The sequence below is a fragment of the Pieris brassicae genome, chromosome 8 (genome assembly GCF_905147105.1).
Source record: "Pieris brassicae chromosome 8, ilPieBrab1.1, whole genome shotgun sequence".
NCBI classification, from domain to species: Eukaryota; Metazoa; Arthropoda; class Insecta; order Lepidoptera; family Pieridae; genus Pieris; species Pieris brassicae.
The window spans coordinates 6784821-6803869 of NC_059672.1; the positions used below are offsets into that span (position 1 = coordinate 6784821).

Genomic DNA, 19049 nt, shown 5'->3' on the forward strand with positions numbered 1-19049 from the left:
TCTTTGTGACCGGCCCATTTCTACTTTAATATTTTAATTACACTTTTTCATAGAATAGGGCAAAATGTTGTCAGTGATGTTTAGTGTTTCCGCCGCTCTCTCAAAGCCAGAAGACTAGCGAGTGTGTTGTCGGCGTTTTTAGAATTGGTTCGTTCGTTCTTTTGTTGAAGGACCTTAAGTCGAATTGGTTCGCAGGTCAAATAAAGGGTGAATTAGATATACCACTGCTTTTGCTTGGTAAATTACATCGTGAAAATTCACAGAAATTTAGTTTTTGTTGATAATATTAAAAAAATAATGAAACATATATTCTTTATAATTTATTAATAAAATAAATAAACAAATCAATGGCGCTACAATCTTTTTAAGACTGGGCTTCAGATTTCTGTATCTGTTTCATGATCATTTGATAATCTAATAGTCAAGTAGGTGATCAGCCTTCTGTGCCTGACGAACGCCGTCGACTATTTGGGACAATAATTTACAAATAATTTTACATATATTTATCATCATAACAATTTTATTTCTGTTTTTAAAATTGTCGATTTGTTTTTTTTTTAAACATTTCTTTTCAAATTCGACATATCGTTTTCTGTGTAATAGCATGTTCTGGCGTTATTTCCTAAATTGTTACCCTAATCAATTTTACGCCGGAAACGCCAAGGAGCAATGACCCCGAAAGTGTTGTTAATGTGCAATAAAGCCTCCATGAGGACTAACCATGTTTCATGGTCCAGTGGGCGGAAAGCGCCCTTCACTTAAGTCCTGTGTTTACGATGTCTTTTGGCTTGTTACGGTTAACTAGTTTTGTGAAAATCTACAAATGTGTGGAAACTTATTGCAAACCAAATACTTTGATGTATAAAGTACCGTACCTCAAAGGGATATGAGACAGTTGCATATTTGTATCACTGTCTGTTCTGACTGTCAGTGCCAGTTAATTTTGTAAGAGAATTAAGTGATTTTGATATATGCACGAGCAGTGTGGGTCTTGTGGCTTCGGCGTGCGTACCAGAGTTCGTTGGATCGAAATAAAATAAACCAGAGTAGTCCAGTAGAGCTCCAACCATTTTAATGCCACAAATTACATTCCCTCGACTTTTTGGGTCTAAGGCAAGCAGGTTTCCTCACGATGTTTTCCTTCACTATTCGAACGTATGTAAAATGCGCACATGGAAATGCCATTAATGCACAGCCGGGGATCGAACCACCACAAAGATGAGAGTCGCACGTTGAAGCCACTATTCCAAAACTATTCACTAACTAAATATAATGAAAATTCGCGAGAGAAACGATAATAGAATTTTCTTAATGTACAATATTTACGATTATTCTTGTAATTAGCGTGGAAAATGAGTTTCCGTATGAGAATGTAAACATTTTTCAATTATTGCTCATTTAGTGGTTACGATTGTAAACTAATAGTTCTTTTAACAAAGAATTCTTTCTTCTAACGTTATATTTTTATCGGTATGTATGAAATGTAATCACTTTTGTGCTAGTCGTCGTTTGTCGAATCCTGGCTATACCAATTGATTTCTCTATATGTGTAATTATGACTAATATCCAAAAATATTGTTTATCCAAAAATATTTACGTCCTACTTATCTTTAAATCAGAATGAAGACACAGTAATTAATAGAAATATATTGTGATTAGTTCTAAGCCTGACTGACACACTTGGGTTCAAGAGAAACAATTGTTTGGAAAGCCTTATATTATTAACACACAAATATACAGTACTTACAATATTCTTAACATACATAGTAATAATAATAATTAAAAATGAATATTTCCGTGGCATATTATTATTTATTCGTTAAGCGAGGAAAGCACTAGCTCTGGGGTCACAAGTACTATCTGCCAGGCGCCGACTTAAATCTTTACTTACGTACTTACTTGACCTCCACGGCTTATAATAGTCGACGTTGACATATATGTTTCATTAATTATATAACCCAACATTAACTGAGTTACGGTAGATATAAGATATATCACTTAAAAATAAGAAGCGTAAACAAATATAAACAATCATCGCAAACTTGAAGCCAATATGAGCCCTTTATTTTTATAGTATAATTGTCATTTAGGTTTATGAACTCATAGCCAAGTTTGTTTGTTAGTTAGCGTCGCAACCTCTCTACCCCTAATTTTGTGTTTATTATAAGCTCACATTTTAAACCATAAAAGTCAGTTACCCAACTTAAAACAAATAATGTTTTTTAACCCCCTCCATACAAAAACCGCCACCATACTTAATTTGTTCCATTGGGTTTTGATTACATTTTTTTATTTAACACATTCTTGGGAGCCTAAACTTATAAAAACAGATCTCTTGAGTTTTGGAAGTCAGTTATAAAAGCTTATTCTATTATAGGCCTCAGGAACGGGTTGGGTGCCTATGCGTTGATGGGAGGCGCGGGTGGCGGAGGCCGGGCGGCGCGTGCGCTGCGCCTGCTACTACTTCTGGTGCTGGCCCTCGCCGCCGTTGAGTATCTCTTTGGCTCCATACTTGACGCCTCGCCGCTTAGGACCTATCTATACACACCCGTGTACAACGCTACACAGTCTACGATCAAGTAAGTAATAAAATATGTAATAAACGAATCGAATTACCTTGTTCCATATTCCACGGTTATGGGTGCTTAGACTCCTTCGTGGTATAAAAGTTTCAAAGCTCAACGAACGCTCTCTGATCACAACTACAGTAACTCACTCGAAACGATTAATAATGTTATTCGCGTTGTTATATGTTAAAGTTTTTTTCATTCATTCATAGCACAATTGTAAAATAGGAAGAGATAATAATAAATTAATATAATACCAAAAATCAAATAGATAGGTATAAAATAACTGAATTAAGAGTTGAGTAAAACGCTGTAAAACACGTAAGAAACAAGGAAGACAAAGCCATTCCAAGCTATATATATATATATATACATATCAAGAAACACGTAGGCGTATATTTGTTTGTTTTTTTTTTAAACATTGTTTTTAAGTTTCAGTTGTGACAGGCTATCAATATATTTTTATAATAGCTGTCTGAATTGAGCGAACCACACACTCATAAAAGGTGTTTTTTTTTCAAATAACTTCGGTGCTTTCAAAGAATACTTCTTTTAAAGTTATAAACGTAAAATTAATTAATTTCCCCTCTGACCAAGACATTATATTACCCGTAATATATTGTCTTGTATATATATACAGTCAAAAAGTATTATAACATTTAAGGGACTACTCATATTTGGTCGTAAAAACCGATGATTTTAACTTAATACTTTTACCGGCCGGGGCCTTTGATTTTGGTCATAAACGATTTTCTATTTATATTACATTACGTATATAAAGTCAACGGTCATATATGTATATATATACATACAGTCAAAATAATTTACGACGTTACATAAATATGATGTTATTAAAATTCGTTTTCAGTCTATAAATGTTCTAGGCCAATATTTCAATCCTATTGTTTCAGAGCCAACGAAAGACAGCCTTGGCCTAAAATACCTCTGCAAAACTCAACTCACAATACTCCTATAAATAATACTTTAAGCCAGAACAATACCCTGAATATGACTCGACGAAATGAGACTGAGCTGAGCACACCAATTTTACTCACTAAAATAATGGAGGGTATAAAAAATTTTGTGACTACCGAAGGCGGGGTAAAGGTCAGTGAACCCGCGATGCCTCTGTGTGATGCGATGCCTCCAGACTTAGGTAAGACATGTTATTTGTTTCTAAAATTTAAATGCGTTGTTTAAGTTGTACCGTATCGATTGGCTTAATATCACGGAAAATATATAATTTGTGTTAATTACACAAAATTTTCAACTAAACTCAAAAAGTACTGGATTATTTTCTACGATTATTTAACCACTAAAATGCTACATTCATACATGAGCAATGTTGAGCTTCAGCGTGCGACTCTCATCCCTGAGGTCGTAGGTTCGATCCCCGTCTGTGCTCCAATGGAATATCTTTCTATGTGCTCATTTATCATTCCCTCGAACGGTGAAGGAAAACATCGTGAGGAGACCCAAAAATTCGACAGCGTGCAGTGTCAGGCACAGAAGCCTGATCACCTACTTGCCTATTAGATTAGCAAATGATCCTGAAACGGATACAGAAATATGAGGCCCAAACTTACCATCAGCCTATATTGACTTGCAAAATATTTAAAAGAATGTTTTATTTCAGTATTTTTAATTATTAATGTACTTATGTTTTGTGTCTTATATTTTGTTTAACAATGTATTCTGTTTTGGCTTTGTATATTGTCTGAGTGTTTCCTTTTTTATATACATACATAACTGTAAGTAACTTATAATATACTTGTAATAAATAAACACCCAACCGTCCGATTAAGCATCCAGTGCACTAGCACTACATATTATTGTCGAATACTAGAGGTATGGAATTAAGCCGAAAAAAATATTGTTTCACGTTTGTAGTCGCCTTGCAAAATACATGAAATGTTCTTTGCTTTGCTTTCTATATGTAATCTAATATTCGTAATTGGTTTACTTATAATATTAAAATATATCTATTAATGATCATAATTATGATGATTAATTTAGAAAATTGTAAATAATAATGTGTTGGAAATAAATATTATAGAATTCTTCGGATAGATTCGAACCAGCAAACATAATCATATCAATCATAATCATAATATAATATATGCAATGAAACTAATGTATATTTGTTTATTTATTATTTCATATTGCGACAACGCACTTAGATCATGATATTTGTCTTAGGCCCTGTTACCGTGAACAAAACGGAGATTGAGCTGGAGTGGGTGGAGAAGAAATATCCTCAAGTACATAGAGGGGGACGCTACTCACCACCCAACTGCACGGCCAGGCATAAGGTGGCTATCATTGTGCCATACAGGTGAGTGATAATTGATATTTTATTACATGCCTTTTGCCTGAGCTGCCTTATTAAAAAACAATTCAATAATTATCAAGGACCACAACACTTGCGTCTTTAGTATCTGAGGTATTTCTACTAATATTTAAGAGCTGCACCTTCTAGCGCAGATATGGGCTTCCAATCCCGGGGCCTAATATGAAAACTCCGATATGCTACTTGAACCTTGACGTCTGGCGTTCCACGACAGAGATTTTTAAGACACTTCTGGCCGTGTACCACCAATAATTCGCTATACTCTACTACCATAAAGGTCGTCAGCGTATTTGCAAACCTCCCTACGTTGCGGATGTCCGATGCACCCGACTTTTCGTTTCTCTTTCCTTCCCTACTATAAAGCTTTTTATACATTTGACGAATATTTAAATGATTCTAGTCCTTGGGATTAATTTGCTCCAGTTCAAACAATTTGTATGACTCGAAACTTAGAGATTAAGTTAAGCGGAAAGTTTCTTGCCAGTTTCTTGTCCGCTCTACGCCCTTGTTTTGCGAGCTGGTAGTAAATGTAAATTTTGAAATTAATTTGACTTCCTTTCTGACGTTAATAAGTGTACTTGTTTACCTATATGAATAAAGTTATTTTGACTTTGAGTTTACGTCTGTCCTGTAAAAAAATACTTACCCAATAACCAACTCTATTTTTCTAAATATAATTCTATAGTCTATGGACGTTAGTGGCGTTTGGCCTCTCACGTGACTAAACAGGAACGCTTAGGCCCAAACAAAACTATAGCGTGTGTCAAGTACTGGCAGATCACCTACTCGCCTATTGAAAAAAATCATAGGCCATGGCTACGAGGTTTAACACCACAGTTTTGAAATAAATGAATTACAGAGACAACTGTATATATGTAACAGGCTCAATGCGATCACGTTTCACAGATAATAAGATATCAAATTGGATAAGATTCTTTAATACAATTTCTGTAGCTCCAAAAGGAAATTGGATATTTGTTGAAATGAATTTTATCCTAAGAAAATAAGAATTTCGACTCGTATGATGTCGTCTTTGTAGGTTAATTATTATACCTATATTCTGTGGCTGGATGAAACGTTCTTTGACTGGTTTAAATTTGATATTCCGTGTAATAATTGTTTCTCAATGCTCAGAATTCTGATCAAATATTTATTTAGTTGAAAACATTGTTAGTTTTATTAACAGCGTAATGGTTATTAATATAACATTACAATAATTAAAACTATGAAATATATATTCTCCATTGGCAGAATACTCTTAATGCAAAATTTTGCTGCGTGAAAAGTATCACCTGTGTTAACCAGGCTTACTTGAGGTTCTGGTTCCCAAGTACTAAAATTTGCAAGAACGTTTAGTTATTTATTAAATGGACTGTACATTAATGATGATATATGATGTTGATACATCAGAAAATATATAACAATTATCGTAAACATTAAATTTGCAAAAACATAATAAATCTGATTTAACTAAATAATTACTTCTATAATACGGATTAAGTGGTTATAAGTATTTCACAAAGCGAGGTTTCTGGCAGTGTGAGCATCTTTGGCGGTACCTCCTAACATCAGAGGATTATCATCTTTCTGTTTCTCCCCAATTTTAAATGAAAAAAAAGTACCGACACTTTCGAAAATAAATCATTCCAGAGCGAACATATCAAGCTCTTGTTATGTAACGTTAATTCTGTTGTATTCAAAGCATATGAGTATAATGCCTTGCATTCAGAGATTCTTTCGACAGACAGTTTATTTTAACAGGCATTACAGACCCTTAAATCCGTAATCATACAATAATAAAGCCTAACGTATAACTCTAAAGCCTTCAAAATAACACCACAAATTACATTCCTCGCTGGATCTTTTACTTCGCGCCATTGTGGATTAGATTTACGTCACCATAAATCTTATAAGTTTATCTCGCCTGATACAGCAAGTTACAGTATACTAGGTGTATTATATCAGTCGCTGATTGTACTGTAAATTAGCACGACAGCTACCTTATTGTGCAGCTCTTATCAACAGCCTCCAAAATACCTATCCCATTTCATCGCGTGCAGTATAAGTAGGTGGTTTGTTATATGCTTTCGTTATGCAACGGATCAATTTGATACATTTTTAGAACTATGAAGAAATTATGTGCTCTAGTTAGAATTGTTTTGAGCCCCGGAAAGCGTATCAATAATTGTCGTGTGGTTTTTATTATAGACAATTTTGTGATAACTATACGTAGTTCACCGGCCACTTAGGAGTAAATGAATGGTCTTTAACAAAGCAATGTGTTGTTTTTTTTTTAAATTTCAAATAACTAGTCTTAATGAGTCTTTTCCCTACATCATCATTAAGAGAATGTTAACGCCTTAGGTGTGGGTATAAAATGACTGCGTAATGTGAACGCAACTGGTGTGTCCGTATCCAAGTGGGCATAATCTTAGTAATATTTTATTTCATCTTCATATGTTCTTCATATCATTTGTTCTAGCGAATGCTAGTACTTGCTGTAGGAAGCACATCAGTACAGCATAAGTACGTACTGCAGCCGAAAACTTATTCAGTTGCAGTACGCGGGCCCCATAAAACGTAAATTTGTTTTCTTTAAAATAAATGGGGCTTATTTAAACAACCAAACATCGGTTTATAGTACCAAAGCTCGTTCATTTCATGCAATCTCTATATATATTTTTTGTTTCTTTGTTGTAGGGATCGCCAACAACATTTGGCGATTTTCCTGAACCACATGCATCCTTTTTTAATGAAACAACAAATTGAGTATGGAATTTTCATCGTCGAACAAGAAGGTAGGTAACAAATAATATTGTATATGTGTTTTAGTGTCTTTATTTATGATACAAATTTACACTAAAACATTTCTTTACCTGTAATTAATCTCTTGTAGGGACTATTATTAACACATAACACAAAAAAGAAAGCAACAATAAATATAAGTAGTAAAATATGTATTTATTTAGTAACATTTCTTCCACAAGTATACAGAAATCTAGTACAATTAAATTATAAAAAAAAAGCGCTACTGGCCTTAAGAAATAATATAAAATGAGCGCAAGAAGTACAAAACTACATACGAAAATGAAACTATGAATGAAATCTAATTTATTTAACAAATAACGTTAAAAGTATGCGGGAAGATTGTGCATGACTGAAATCTCGATAGCTTGAACCGTAAATATTGACATCGTTTGTAAGACTTCATAACCGACTACTTCCTATTGTGAAATTTCTATAGAAAACTTGCCTTAAATAAAAAACAACATGCACTCAGAATCCATGTATTTTTTTGTTCATCTTGTATACATTTGCAGAATGTATAAATACAAAGACTAAAAGAACAAAGAAAACTATCGAAACTTTCAATTTCGTTTCAATTTTTTGATAATTTTACAGGTTCAAGTGACTTCAACCGTGCAAAACTGATGAATGTAGGTTTCGCCGAGAGTCAAAAGCAGAAAGCTGGAGGCTGGCAATGTTTCATCTTTCACGATATCGATTTGTTGCCTCTAGACTCAAGAAACCTATACTCATGTCCTAAACAGCCGAGACACATGTCCGCTTCTATAGATAAACTACATTTTAAGTAAGTATGACAATGACTTTAGCTATAGTTCTAATCTAAAGGCGAAAGAATCTGGTATATAGACGCTAATTTATATAAATAAGTTTTGTATATTAAAAGTTCAAGGCATACGTATATTTAAGTAGCTTTAGTAACAAACATAGCCCATAAGTCTACTACCAAGTTTATATTTTTATATACACAAATGTTGACCACATTCATACATCAGAGCTAGTAATAAAAAAATATCAAGAGCGACAAAGACCCCTCTACATCGCATTTATTGACTACCAAAAAGCCTTTGATACTATATCTCACGAAAGTATATGGGAAACACTAAAAGTACAGAATGTAGAGGTCAAATACATAACTATACTAAAACATATATATGAAAACAGCACTAGTAGAGTGAAGCTAGAATCCATAGGACCAAGCTTTCCATTGCGTAGAGGAGACAGACGAGGTGACCCACTCTCCCCATTTTTTATCCCCCAAGTAAACTAGACTGAGAAGACAAGGCTCGTACATCCATGGCAAATATTTGAACCATATAAGATTTGCAGACGACTTAGTATTGCTATCAGAAACAAGCAACCAACTATAAAATATGATAGAAACCTTATACAAGGCTAGCATACACGTAGGTTTGCAAATGAATATAACAAAAACAAAAGTCGTGACCAATTACATAAGATATACTTTAAAAATTTCAGTAGAAATAATTTGCAACATGTTCTAATATTGATCGCGAAATAGAGAGAAGAGATTAGAAGTTCGCGCCTTACAGATCACAGGTGGCCGAAGGCCGTAACAGGCATGGAGATGGCCCACCAGGCAAACGGTACAGAGGCAGACCTTACGCTCGATGGGATGATGACATCAAACAAATAACGGGTCCTCAATGGATGCAAATAGCTCGAGATAGAGAAAGATGGCAGGCCTTGGAGGAGGCCTTTACCGGATAGGGTTCCTGATACATGCTGTTACAAATATTTACTAACACATAGGATAAACAGATATAATTGGATCAGGAAATAATTTAAGGCTTAAAAAAACATATCAAACATTTAGACATAAAGAACAGTGTTGTCGTCATAACTCCAGCGTGCGACACTCATCCCTGAGGTCGTAGGTTCGATTCCCGGCTGTGCACCAATGGATTTTCTTTCTATGTATTATTTAATGCTCGAACAGTGAAGGAAAAACATTGTAGAAAACCGGCTTGCCTTAGACCCAAACATGCCACAGTCACACCTACTTGCCTATTAGATTGACAAATGATCATGAAACAGATACAGAAATCTGAGGCCCAGACCTGAAAGGTCACAGTGTGATTTATTTTTTAGTCAACAGCATCTCTGATATACAAATCCGTTATGGTACGGTACGTTTCGTCTGGCGTTTTCTATTTATATTATTATCAGCACCTAATGTATCTACTTCTAATTTATAAAAATACAAAATATATTACGAGTTACGTTTTTTCCGTAAACACAAATGATTTATTGACTAATAAAAGCCTTTTGTTAAACTTTATCTTATTTAACTTTATTTAATCAATTTCTGTAAGTTCATTTTTATAAAAATAAGGTCATAAAGAAGTTTCACTTACGTGTGTACACTAGTGCACGAACCCATTTTTTTAATTTTAGAACCTCTTTCATTTTTATGTTAAAAATAGTGTCACGTAATTATATATAGCGTTATACACGTTCAATTTTAAAATCTATAACTTAATTTAAAAAGTATATAATTTTTGTGAATAAATTGCTGCATATTAGTTCCCATTAATGAGCTGCACGCTGGTTGTCTTCTTGTACAGACTTAACCTATAAAACTAAAAATTTGTCTAGGTTGCCATACGAAGATATATTCGGCGGTGTGTCTGCAATGACCTTGGAACAGTTTACCAAGGTCAACGGCTTCTCAAATAAATACTGGGGATGGGGTGGCGAAGATGACGACATGTTCTACAGGTAAATCTATACTAAAAACACAATTACGAATATTATAAAATTAGTTTTAAGAGTTCGATCCGAGAAATTGTTTTATAAACTTCACTTTAAGAATAATATTTATATTAAATTTTTGTTTATAATTAACCCCCACGGTAAATTGTACCCATACATCTCTTTTTATTAAATTGTATTTTATGCTGTGATAAAAAGAGATTATTATTTAAACTTATGTGTGTAGGTGTGGTTCGGTTTAAAAATAGAACGATATCAATTTTTTAAACTTAACTTTTTACGTTTGTAACAAGTCTAGAATCAAGTATTAGAAAAATTATGAATCTATCGACTAACTAGTAGTAGTAGAAGTAACTATTTCTTTGTGGTTGCCCAGGTTCTATCTTTTAAGGTGATCTTGTGAGTTGGGATATTAAGAAATTTCTTCAGTCTTTATGATACTTCTAATTAAAACTTTGAAAGATTGTCTTTGGTTAATTTCGTTTTCATTCTTCCTTTGACTGATTTAAAATTTTATAAAAATATACCCTTATCTGTTATAAAAAGTTTAAATGGAATTTGCTAGATAAAATGTTTAATTTTTTGTCTCTTTTTAATGATTTAAAAAACCACAAGAGCGGTAGAGACAAAACATTCTCTCGCTGTTTTGGACTTCTAGGTTTCTCACAAATAAACAATTTTACTATTCTCAGGATTAAGAAGATGAACTACCACATAGCGAGGTACAAGATGTCAATAGCTCGTTATGCGATGCTGGATCATAAGAAATCTGCACCAAATCCTAAGAGGTAAAAAAAACATTTATTTGTACTGTACTGTATGCTGTATTTAACACGTTCGAATTTTAAATATTTAAATCTGTTAGAATACAGACGGCATTCAAAAATGGTCGGCCATTTTGACATGATTCCGAAGTTATAAAACCATTGACAGTGCCGCGTTCTTTTGTTTTGTCACCTTCAAATGATAATATAATTCGGAAAAATGATTTTCAAATAACTTATTTTTGTTAAAATCTCTCGTTCTACATATTTCTTTGGTCGATTTTTTTACTAATCTGATCGACTGCTCTTAACTCACAACGGTATAGTGAGAGAACATACTTGAAGGAAGTACTTAAACTGCTGGGCTCAGGTCACGAACTCAGAAATTAGTTCAATATTGAAAGAAGTAGATAGAATCTGTTTTATCGGATTCACTATTATATATAATAATTTTGTTGTTGAATATATGAATTCTCAATTCGTGGAAAGGACACTAACATTTAGTTTACAAAGAATTTAATAAGTTTGATTTAATTATCATTTATTTAATGTAAAAAATTATAAGTTATACTTCTTTAGCGCAACAAGATAAAAGTATTTTTAAATTTTTAATCTTTTAAACACTAACAATAGAGGAAGTTATTTAATATATATATTAATATTCTATGGAAAGTTTTAATATATCGCTTATTTATAAAGCTTACTTGTATATAAAGTTTATTTAAATATCACAAATAAAAATATTTCTACATAATTAAAGAACATGTAATTTTTTTATTTTATGTTGGCTATGCTAACTTCTCGGTGTCGGTTTTTTGTGAGGCTGTGCGCGCGCATCGTTAAAAATTTACTCTCATCATTTTTCCCTAATGCGTCAAAAGTAGTATAACTTCAAAAGTTATTAATGTATTTGTTAAGTATGTTCTTAAAGATATTTCCGTGAACAAAGTTATTTTTAGATCTATCTACTCAAGCACACAACAACAACGACAAGTATACCTTTATTCATTCACATGAAACTATTCCTTGATTGATTCCTGAGACAATATTTTTTACAGGTACCAACTGTTATCGCAGACAAGCAAAACATTCCAAAAAGACGGTTTATCGACTTTAGAATATGATGTAGTTCAGGTAGTACAACATCATCTATATACACACGTTTTAGCCAATGTAGACGAACGTAGCTGACGAACATATTTCGCCAAGCTTCTGTTTGGCGATTCACGGTAACGCCTGTCAAAGATATTTCCTAAACACGCGGGAACATTACATACGAAATAGTCCACAACAGCAAGTGAAACCAAACATTTTTAGTTCTCTACGCAAAATCTTTAGCTGTCTCAGTTAAATGTCTTGTCTCGCTTTTTTACATGTCATTAAGATGTACATAGTCGATTAAATGTGTTTACGTGATACTTTAGTCTATTCGAAAGATATCAGTGGAGCACTGCACAATACAAATATATAATGTAGCGATTTACTTATTGCTAAGGGCACTGCTGGAAGGTAATGTCCTTCATTATGTAAACACATTTATTCAACGAACTGTTCATAGTATTGGCAGTAAACCATTTATAGATGTGTCGGACACGTAACTTGGCAAGAATTTGTGCGCAAGCAGATGCAACGTTACAAAACGTGTCTAAAACCCCAATCCGTGGATTTTCATAGCCAGGCATTTATGAAAACTCAATCATTCTAAAACTGCGCATGAGTCCTGCCAATTCAAGTGTCAGGTACTCATCATCATTGTGATTTATATGTAAAAATGTAGTCCAGGAAACTAAATGAATGTTATGATTCTCATTTGTTTTGGAAATATGACCAAATTGTTTTTGTATTGTAAATGCTTAGATAGAATTGTTAACTACATATTGCTGGAAACGACGAATTGTATCCTTTGGCGTATAAACCGTTCGAATGTGAAAACGGTGGACTTCTCATTATCAATAGAATAGATATCATATAACGCCCATTTTATACTTAAATGTGTTAAAAGGCCTACACTGTGTATCTTCGATATTTTTGGTTTAAGTTGGGTTCAAGATACAGGAGCTTTTATTGACATCTGGAAGTACTCTTAATACTAGTGATAGTAATATTACTAGATCTACCGCCCCTGAGGATAGTTCAGACCCTGCCTGGGCAATGAACTTACTATGTGCGCTTTTAACACTCGCTCGGTGAAGAAAAGTATGAGGAAATCGGCATGCTTTAAAAACAAAGGTCGACGGCGTGTGTCAAGCACAGAAGGCTTATAATTGTTTATTAGAAATACAAATCACGAAACAGGTACATAAATGTGAAGCCCAGAGCTAAAATGATACATTACAATTTAGTTTTTAGGTACGTAAGACAAGGTCCATTTAATATGAGTTTTTCTAAGCGTTCATTCAATTTAACGTTTCTGTTATAAAAATCCTTATAACAAAAGTTGAACATTTGTTGAATACATAGGAAAGAAAGAAATAAATAAAAAGGGAACAGAAAGAGACTTCACTAGCTCCCACACTATGATTCCATGGGCAATTCTCTTCCTTTGGACATATTAATGACTAAATAAATTCTGTATAACATTTGTGTTTTATAATTAAACAACTGTTGCACAAGTAGAATACTATGCCTTTCAGCATAGGACAAGTTGAGATGCTCCTTAAGATTGTTAGTGAATGTGTACAGTTTTAAATCGATAATGAAAATTTGTTTTTAATAAAGTGGTTGAAACGGCGTCTTAAAAAGTAACTTTGGGTAAAACATTATTTGGGTAGGTTTGCGTTGCGTTGTGGCCGGTGCCACAATTGTATGCCATCTCCAGTATAAAAGCTACTCTCCAGATCTTAAAATCCCTGTTTATTTATATTACTGAGAAAATCATAGTTACCATTGATAATAAGAATCTCAATAAAATATTTAAACTAATTAGTGGTCAAAAACAAATGGTAGACGGATATCTTTAAGTCTACGTAAGTATTATTAGAATCTCGCGTTTCGTTTAAAATAAATTTATTTAAAACGGATTCGACGTTTTCGCCGTCCTTAACTTAATGTACTTACTTCAAATCCATGAAATAAATATCGAAGATTACACTTATAAATAGATATAGTTGTTGTAACTTAGGTGTTTTAGGGTGAGATTCAAAGTCGACGCTTAATTAAGACTCCCGTGATGCGTTGAAACTGGAGTCCTACTTAGCTGGACTTGAATCCTTGAATATGTAAGGAAATATACTCTATATCATTTTTACTAGCTTGTTGATTTATTTCGAGGTTTTTGGACAATAACACATCTTATTTATATGTTTCTCGTTAAATATTATGAAATTGAAACTAACTAATAGCTAGAGTTATTTTTAGCTTTTTATTGGATCTGTAATTAATTTGGGTTTTAACTCCCGATTATAATGAATAAATATTTGGCCTAATATTTTATTGGTTTAAACAATTTTTGCTACTATTTTTCCCGCAACTTGTGTAATATTTTAATGTTAATCTGTGTTTACCGTATGGTTACGGCACTGTAAAATTTCAATACACAAATAATGAATTCGACATGATTTCACATATGCCGCAAAGCAACCGATGTTAAACAAACAACAAACGATTTTCGCTAAACTTATTTATTGGAATTATCTTCTTGACTATAAGAAGATAATTCCAATAAAGTCTTTGGTTTTGATATATTTTACAGAGTAGCCCTACCGGAACTAACCAAAAAATTATTTTAACATATTTATTATATTTGTTACTATAATATCTCATTTTACCTGTGAACTATAAAAAAATGTAAGAGTTTTTAAACGCGTACTTATTTGTAAATAGCTTTTCTAGTTTATAAGACAATTAAGGGTAGCAGGTCGAGACTAAGCGTTAAATCTGACACCCGTAGGTCAAGTTTGACATATGTCATATTCAATGGTGTGTCAAGAGTCAGAATCAGAAAGGAGTGCTGTCCTGTATGTCAAACGTGGGCCGCGCTTTTTCGTTTCTGTATCTTATAGTGTCTCGTCTCTGAATATCTACCTAACAATTAATCTGTAACAGCTTATTTTATAACCCAGTTGTGATATGTGAGATTTAGAATAGTATTATTTTTTGTTGGCAGCGAAAAGTCAATTATCGTAAATCTAATGTATAAGATTTTTTTGTAAAAGTAATGTTACATCTACAAGTTTTCGTCTATGAATAATAAACACCAATAATAACAAACATTCTCCTTCACTTCGTCTAGTAAAGCTTCATCAAAGCTGTTGATCTCCGTACATATCTCCCACCTCTTGGTGATTTTCGTTCTAAAATATTCTCCATAGTCATCGATCACAGTACAGTAGAAAATATGGAGCCTGATGGTATAGTTTTGTCATGCGGTCTAGCTGATAAGCTGAACTCATGAAGTTATTTAAGCAATCTCTGTTAATCTCAAAAATACAACATAGCTTTATTTTAGCTATTCTAGACTTAAAGCTTAAATCAACCCTTGTGATATGCATATTAGAATCTAATAATGAGGAGTAGCGGAGACTTTCTTGCCAGTTCTTCTTGCCGGCTCTACGCCCTTGACTTGCGAACTGAACTGCCAAAAGTGAAAGTTTTTTTTTGAGTTTGAGTTATATATGAGCACTGCTAATTGTAATGAATTTTACCCGTTAAAGCGCGAGATATATTTTTGAAATTATTATACCTAAGTTCCATAAGCTTCTAATTCGATGTTGTTCTACAGATATACAATCAAATTTATTATTGATAAATTCAATGCAAATCTAGATAGATTTTAATGAAATTACTAATACCTTTAAAGACTTTTATAGAACTCAGTTACTGAGTAGCATGTGTCATAAAGATTTGATATTATGTGCGCGCGTTATACTAGCGTGACGAGTGCCTAAATCGTTGAAGATACGCCCCGAGAGTATAGGTAGACGTAGGCACCCTCTTCAAGGGTTACATAGCAATTAACATTTATCTCAATAAAATCTTCTCTAGCATCCCAATGACTCAGGAAAGATACAATATCACTCATACTAGGGGCTTCGAGTAAGATTTAGAAACGAGGTTACTTGTCAAGACTCGGAAATTCACCGAAAAGTTATTGAGCTGTTTGATACCTGTGTGTAACGAATTGTAGATATAGCATTATTTTTTATTAATTGTTTAACGCAATCGAACAAGATCTAAATAGAAAATCGAATCCACTTATTTCTGTGCATTTCTGTATTCTTAAATATATTATTTGTTTGAAGTTTATTGTTTTATTTCTATCCACGATTGTAGGGTATTATTGTTTCAATCTTGTAAATATTATTACAAGCTATGTACGTTACATTGTTTTATATTATATAAAACGTAGTTCAAGACGCCTCTCGATCCTGTCACGCACGTCTTTAGTGCCATGCCTAACAATAATTGTAATAAATTCTAAATACATAAATTTTAATATTAAAAAATATATGGTTCACTGGAGAAACACAATAATTTTCTTAAAACTAAAAACTGAAATTATAATAAAGATTTTTATATAATAACTTAGTGAGATCCTTGCACTTGATGCTTATATTAGATTTCAATTTGGTTAGCTTCAGTCTCAACTCTCAAGTACACGTTGTTTTCTATTTTCCTTTAACAATCAAATTGCCCCCCTGTAGGAAAGATGCGTCGAAACTTTTTATTACTTGAACGTTTCCGTTCAATTTTTAACAAAGTAAATCAAAGCAACCGTTTTACTCTCTTATTTCAACACACTACAATCAAATTGAGACAGAAAGAGACAGAGTACTTGATTGACTGTATTTTTTTTAATGAGGAGACAAGTTGCCAGTTACAGAAACAGTTTTGAAAATATTCACATTTGCAACGACGAGAGGAAAAAAAGTAAAAATTTAAAATATAAATCAATGGGATCTGGAGAAAACTAAATACCTTTTTTATATAATTGTGAATCCGTGATTTATGTTCAGTGGCGGTTATTGTATATATATTCAAATATATGTTAAACACTTTGTGTGTAGCTGAGTGTCAACTGACTTTAATATTTTAATACATGAGCTGAGAATGAAATGAGAACTAAAATAAAGTTAGGGGTAGTGGGGTTGCAAAAAAATTGTTGGTATTACAATTTATGATGGAAGGAAAAACTAAAGGGCTCATTTTGGCTTCAATGTTACGTTTATATACGTAATTTTACTAATGTTAGCTTACATAACTCATGTAAGTGGGTATAAAAATATCATAAATTATATGTGGTCCTTTCAAACAATCCAGTATAATGATTTGGCCTCTTTCTGCAAATTAGCGAATTAATGTTAATCTCCAATGCTATATTCAAATCAATGGTTGGGTATAAAACGCACCAGCGGCGTTGAGTAACGTCAGCTTCACAGTAATTTGGAAGGGAAGACTAAATTAGCCTCTAAGAAGCTTCGTGTGCTCAGCAAGGCCAGGTGGTACGTCAATAGGGGCCACCGGCTTTGCATGGAGTGCTGTTCCTCTGGTTCTCATCTCCCCAGTATTAGCTACTTCCACTTGACCGTATTCCACGAAGAGCGACTGGTATTGTCAATAGAAAATCGCGACCAGTTACTGAGCGTTTATTCAGTTTTTGCCGCGTACCACCGCTACCTGGAACCAGCTGCCCACTGAAGTATTTCCGAACTAATTCGACTTAGGGTCTTTTAAGTACCATTAATAATTTCTAAAAAAGAGAAAAGCATTTCAAATAGCTTGAAGAAAAAAAACCTAAACCCTGATATTAATTTAAGAAAATATATCCCTTATCCAAATTTCATAAAACACAAGGAACAATTTATAACTCTAATACATTATATAACAAATTATGAAAATGCGATCCTTGTAAATTCAGATCAGACTGTGTCCATTTTTACTTATCGTGTTACTTGAAGGTCTTCAGCATTCTGCCACAGAAGTTAAGACTGCTCTTGATTCGTAGTAAGCATATTTTAAAAATCGTATACGTTTTCAACAGTTTAATCTATCTGAATCTGCTTAGGATATGTCTCCCTAAATATTATTGCATATAAGTAATGGTGTCTTCCCAGGGCTGTCAAAGTAGCGGACAGCATCAAGTAAGTCCAGTCAGATAAGGCGTAAAATTCCCATATTGGTTTGATCAAAAAACTGTATATGTAAATCCATAAATACATCTTTGAAAATGGAATGTTGCTAAAAATAGATAAAATTGAAAAAGGTAGGGTGGACTGATAAATGTATTCCATTCGAAACACAAAACGAATAAGCTGAAATTCAACACGCTTATCGCTTATATTAAATCACCCGTGAATAACATTTATACGCGTAACAATGCTAACATATCGTAAAACTAAACAGTAACATTAATTAAATATTGAGTTTACTATGAAATACTGTTCTGATTACAAACAACAGTCACCTCTGGGCCAGTGCTGCTATTGAGAGGAGAGAAGAATGATCGTTTAATCTAAGAAGATCGCCGTTTAGTGGCCTTTCAGTCTTCTAGAGCTCTGGTGAATCCAACTTCATAACTTGATAACAAACTAGGCTCGTCTAGAAGCTCGCTATAGTTTCACCCTTTGTTACCGATATTTGGGCCGTCATTTCCTTGTGTAATCGAAGGAATGGAACTCTTTGCCACCTTCCATCTTTTTTAAACAGTAACGTAGGTTCCTTCAAACGGTGGCTAAATTGAGTCCTGAACAAGCGTGCTGACAAAGCAAAGAATCTCACTTAACATCAGGCGGGATTGCGGTCTGTCCAGTTCTGTAAAATATTCTACAGTTCTACTAAAAGAACAAGTACACAAAACCATTATAATACAGACAAACAAATAGAGACCAC

The 19049-nt window shown here is 33.3% G+C and overlaps 1 protein-coding gene across 2 annotated transcripts in view; it reads left to right on the forward strand.

The window, feature by feature from the left end:
- Window positions 1–16461, forward strand: part of LOC123712955 (beta-1,4-N-acetylgalactosaminyltransferase bre-4-like) — a 112766-nt gene extending 96305 nt beyond the window's left edge. For both annotated transcript variants that reach the window (XM_045666367.1, XM_045666368.1), the window contains exons 3-10: window positions 2378–2579; window positions 3479–3723; window positions 4767–4902; window positions 7618–7715; window positions 8320–8509; window positions 10342–10464; window positions 11151–11246; window positions 12281–16461. In XM_045666367.1, the coding sequence (XP_045522323.1) occupies window positions 2410–2579; window positions 3479–3723; window positions 4767–4902; window positions 7618–7715; window positions 8320–8509; window positions 10342–10464; window positions 11151–11246; window positions 12281–12413 (1191 nt within the window). In that variant the 5' untranslated portion in view covers window positions 2378–2409 and the 3' untranslated portion in view covers window positions 12414–16461. The remainder of the gene's footprint in view (window positions 1–2377; window positions 2580–3478; window positions 3724–4766; window positions 4903–7617; window positions 7716–8319; window positions 8510–10341; window positions 10465–11150; window positions 11247–12280) is intronic.
- Window positions 16462–19049: the final 2588 nt, after the last annotated feature.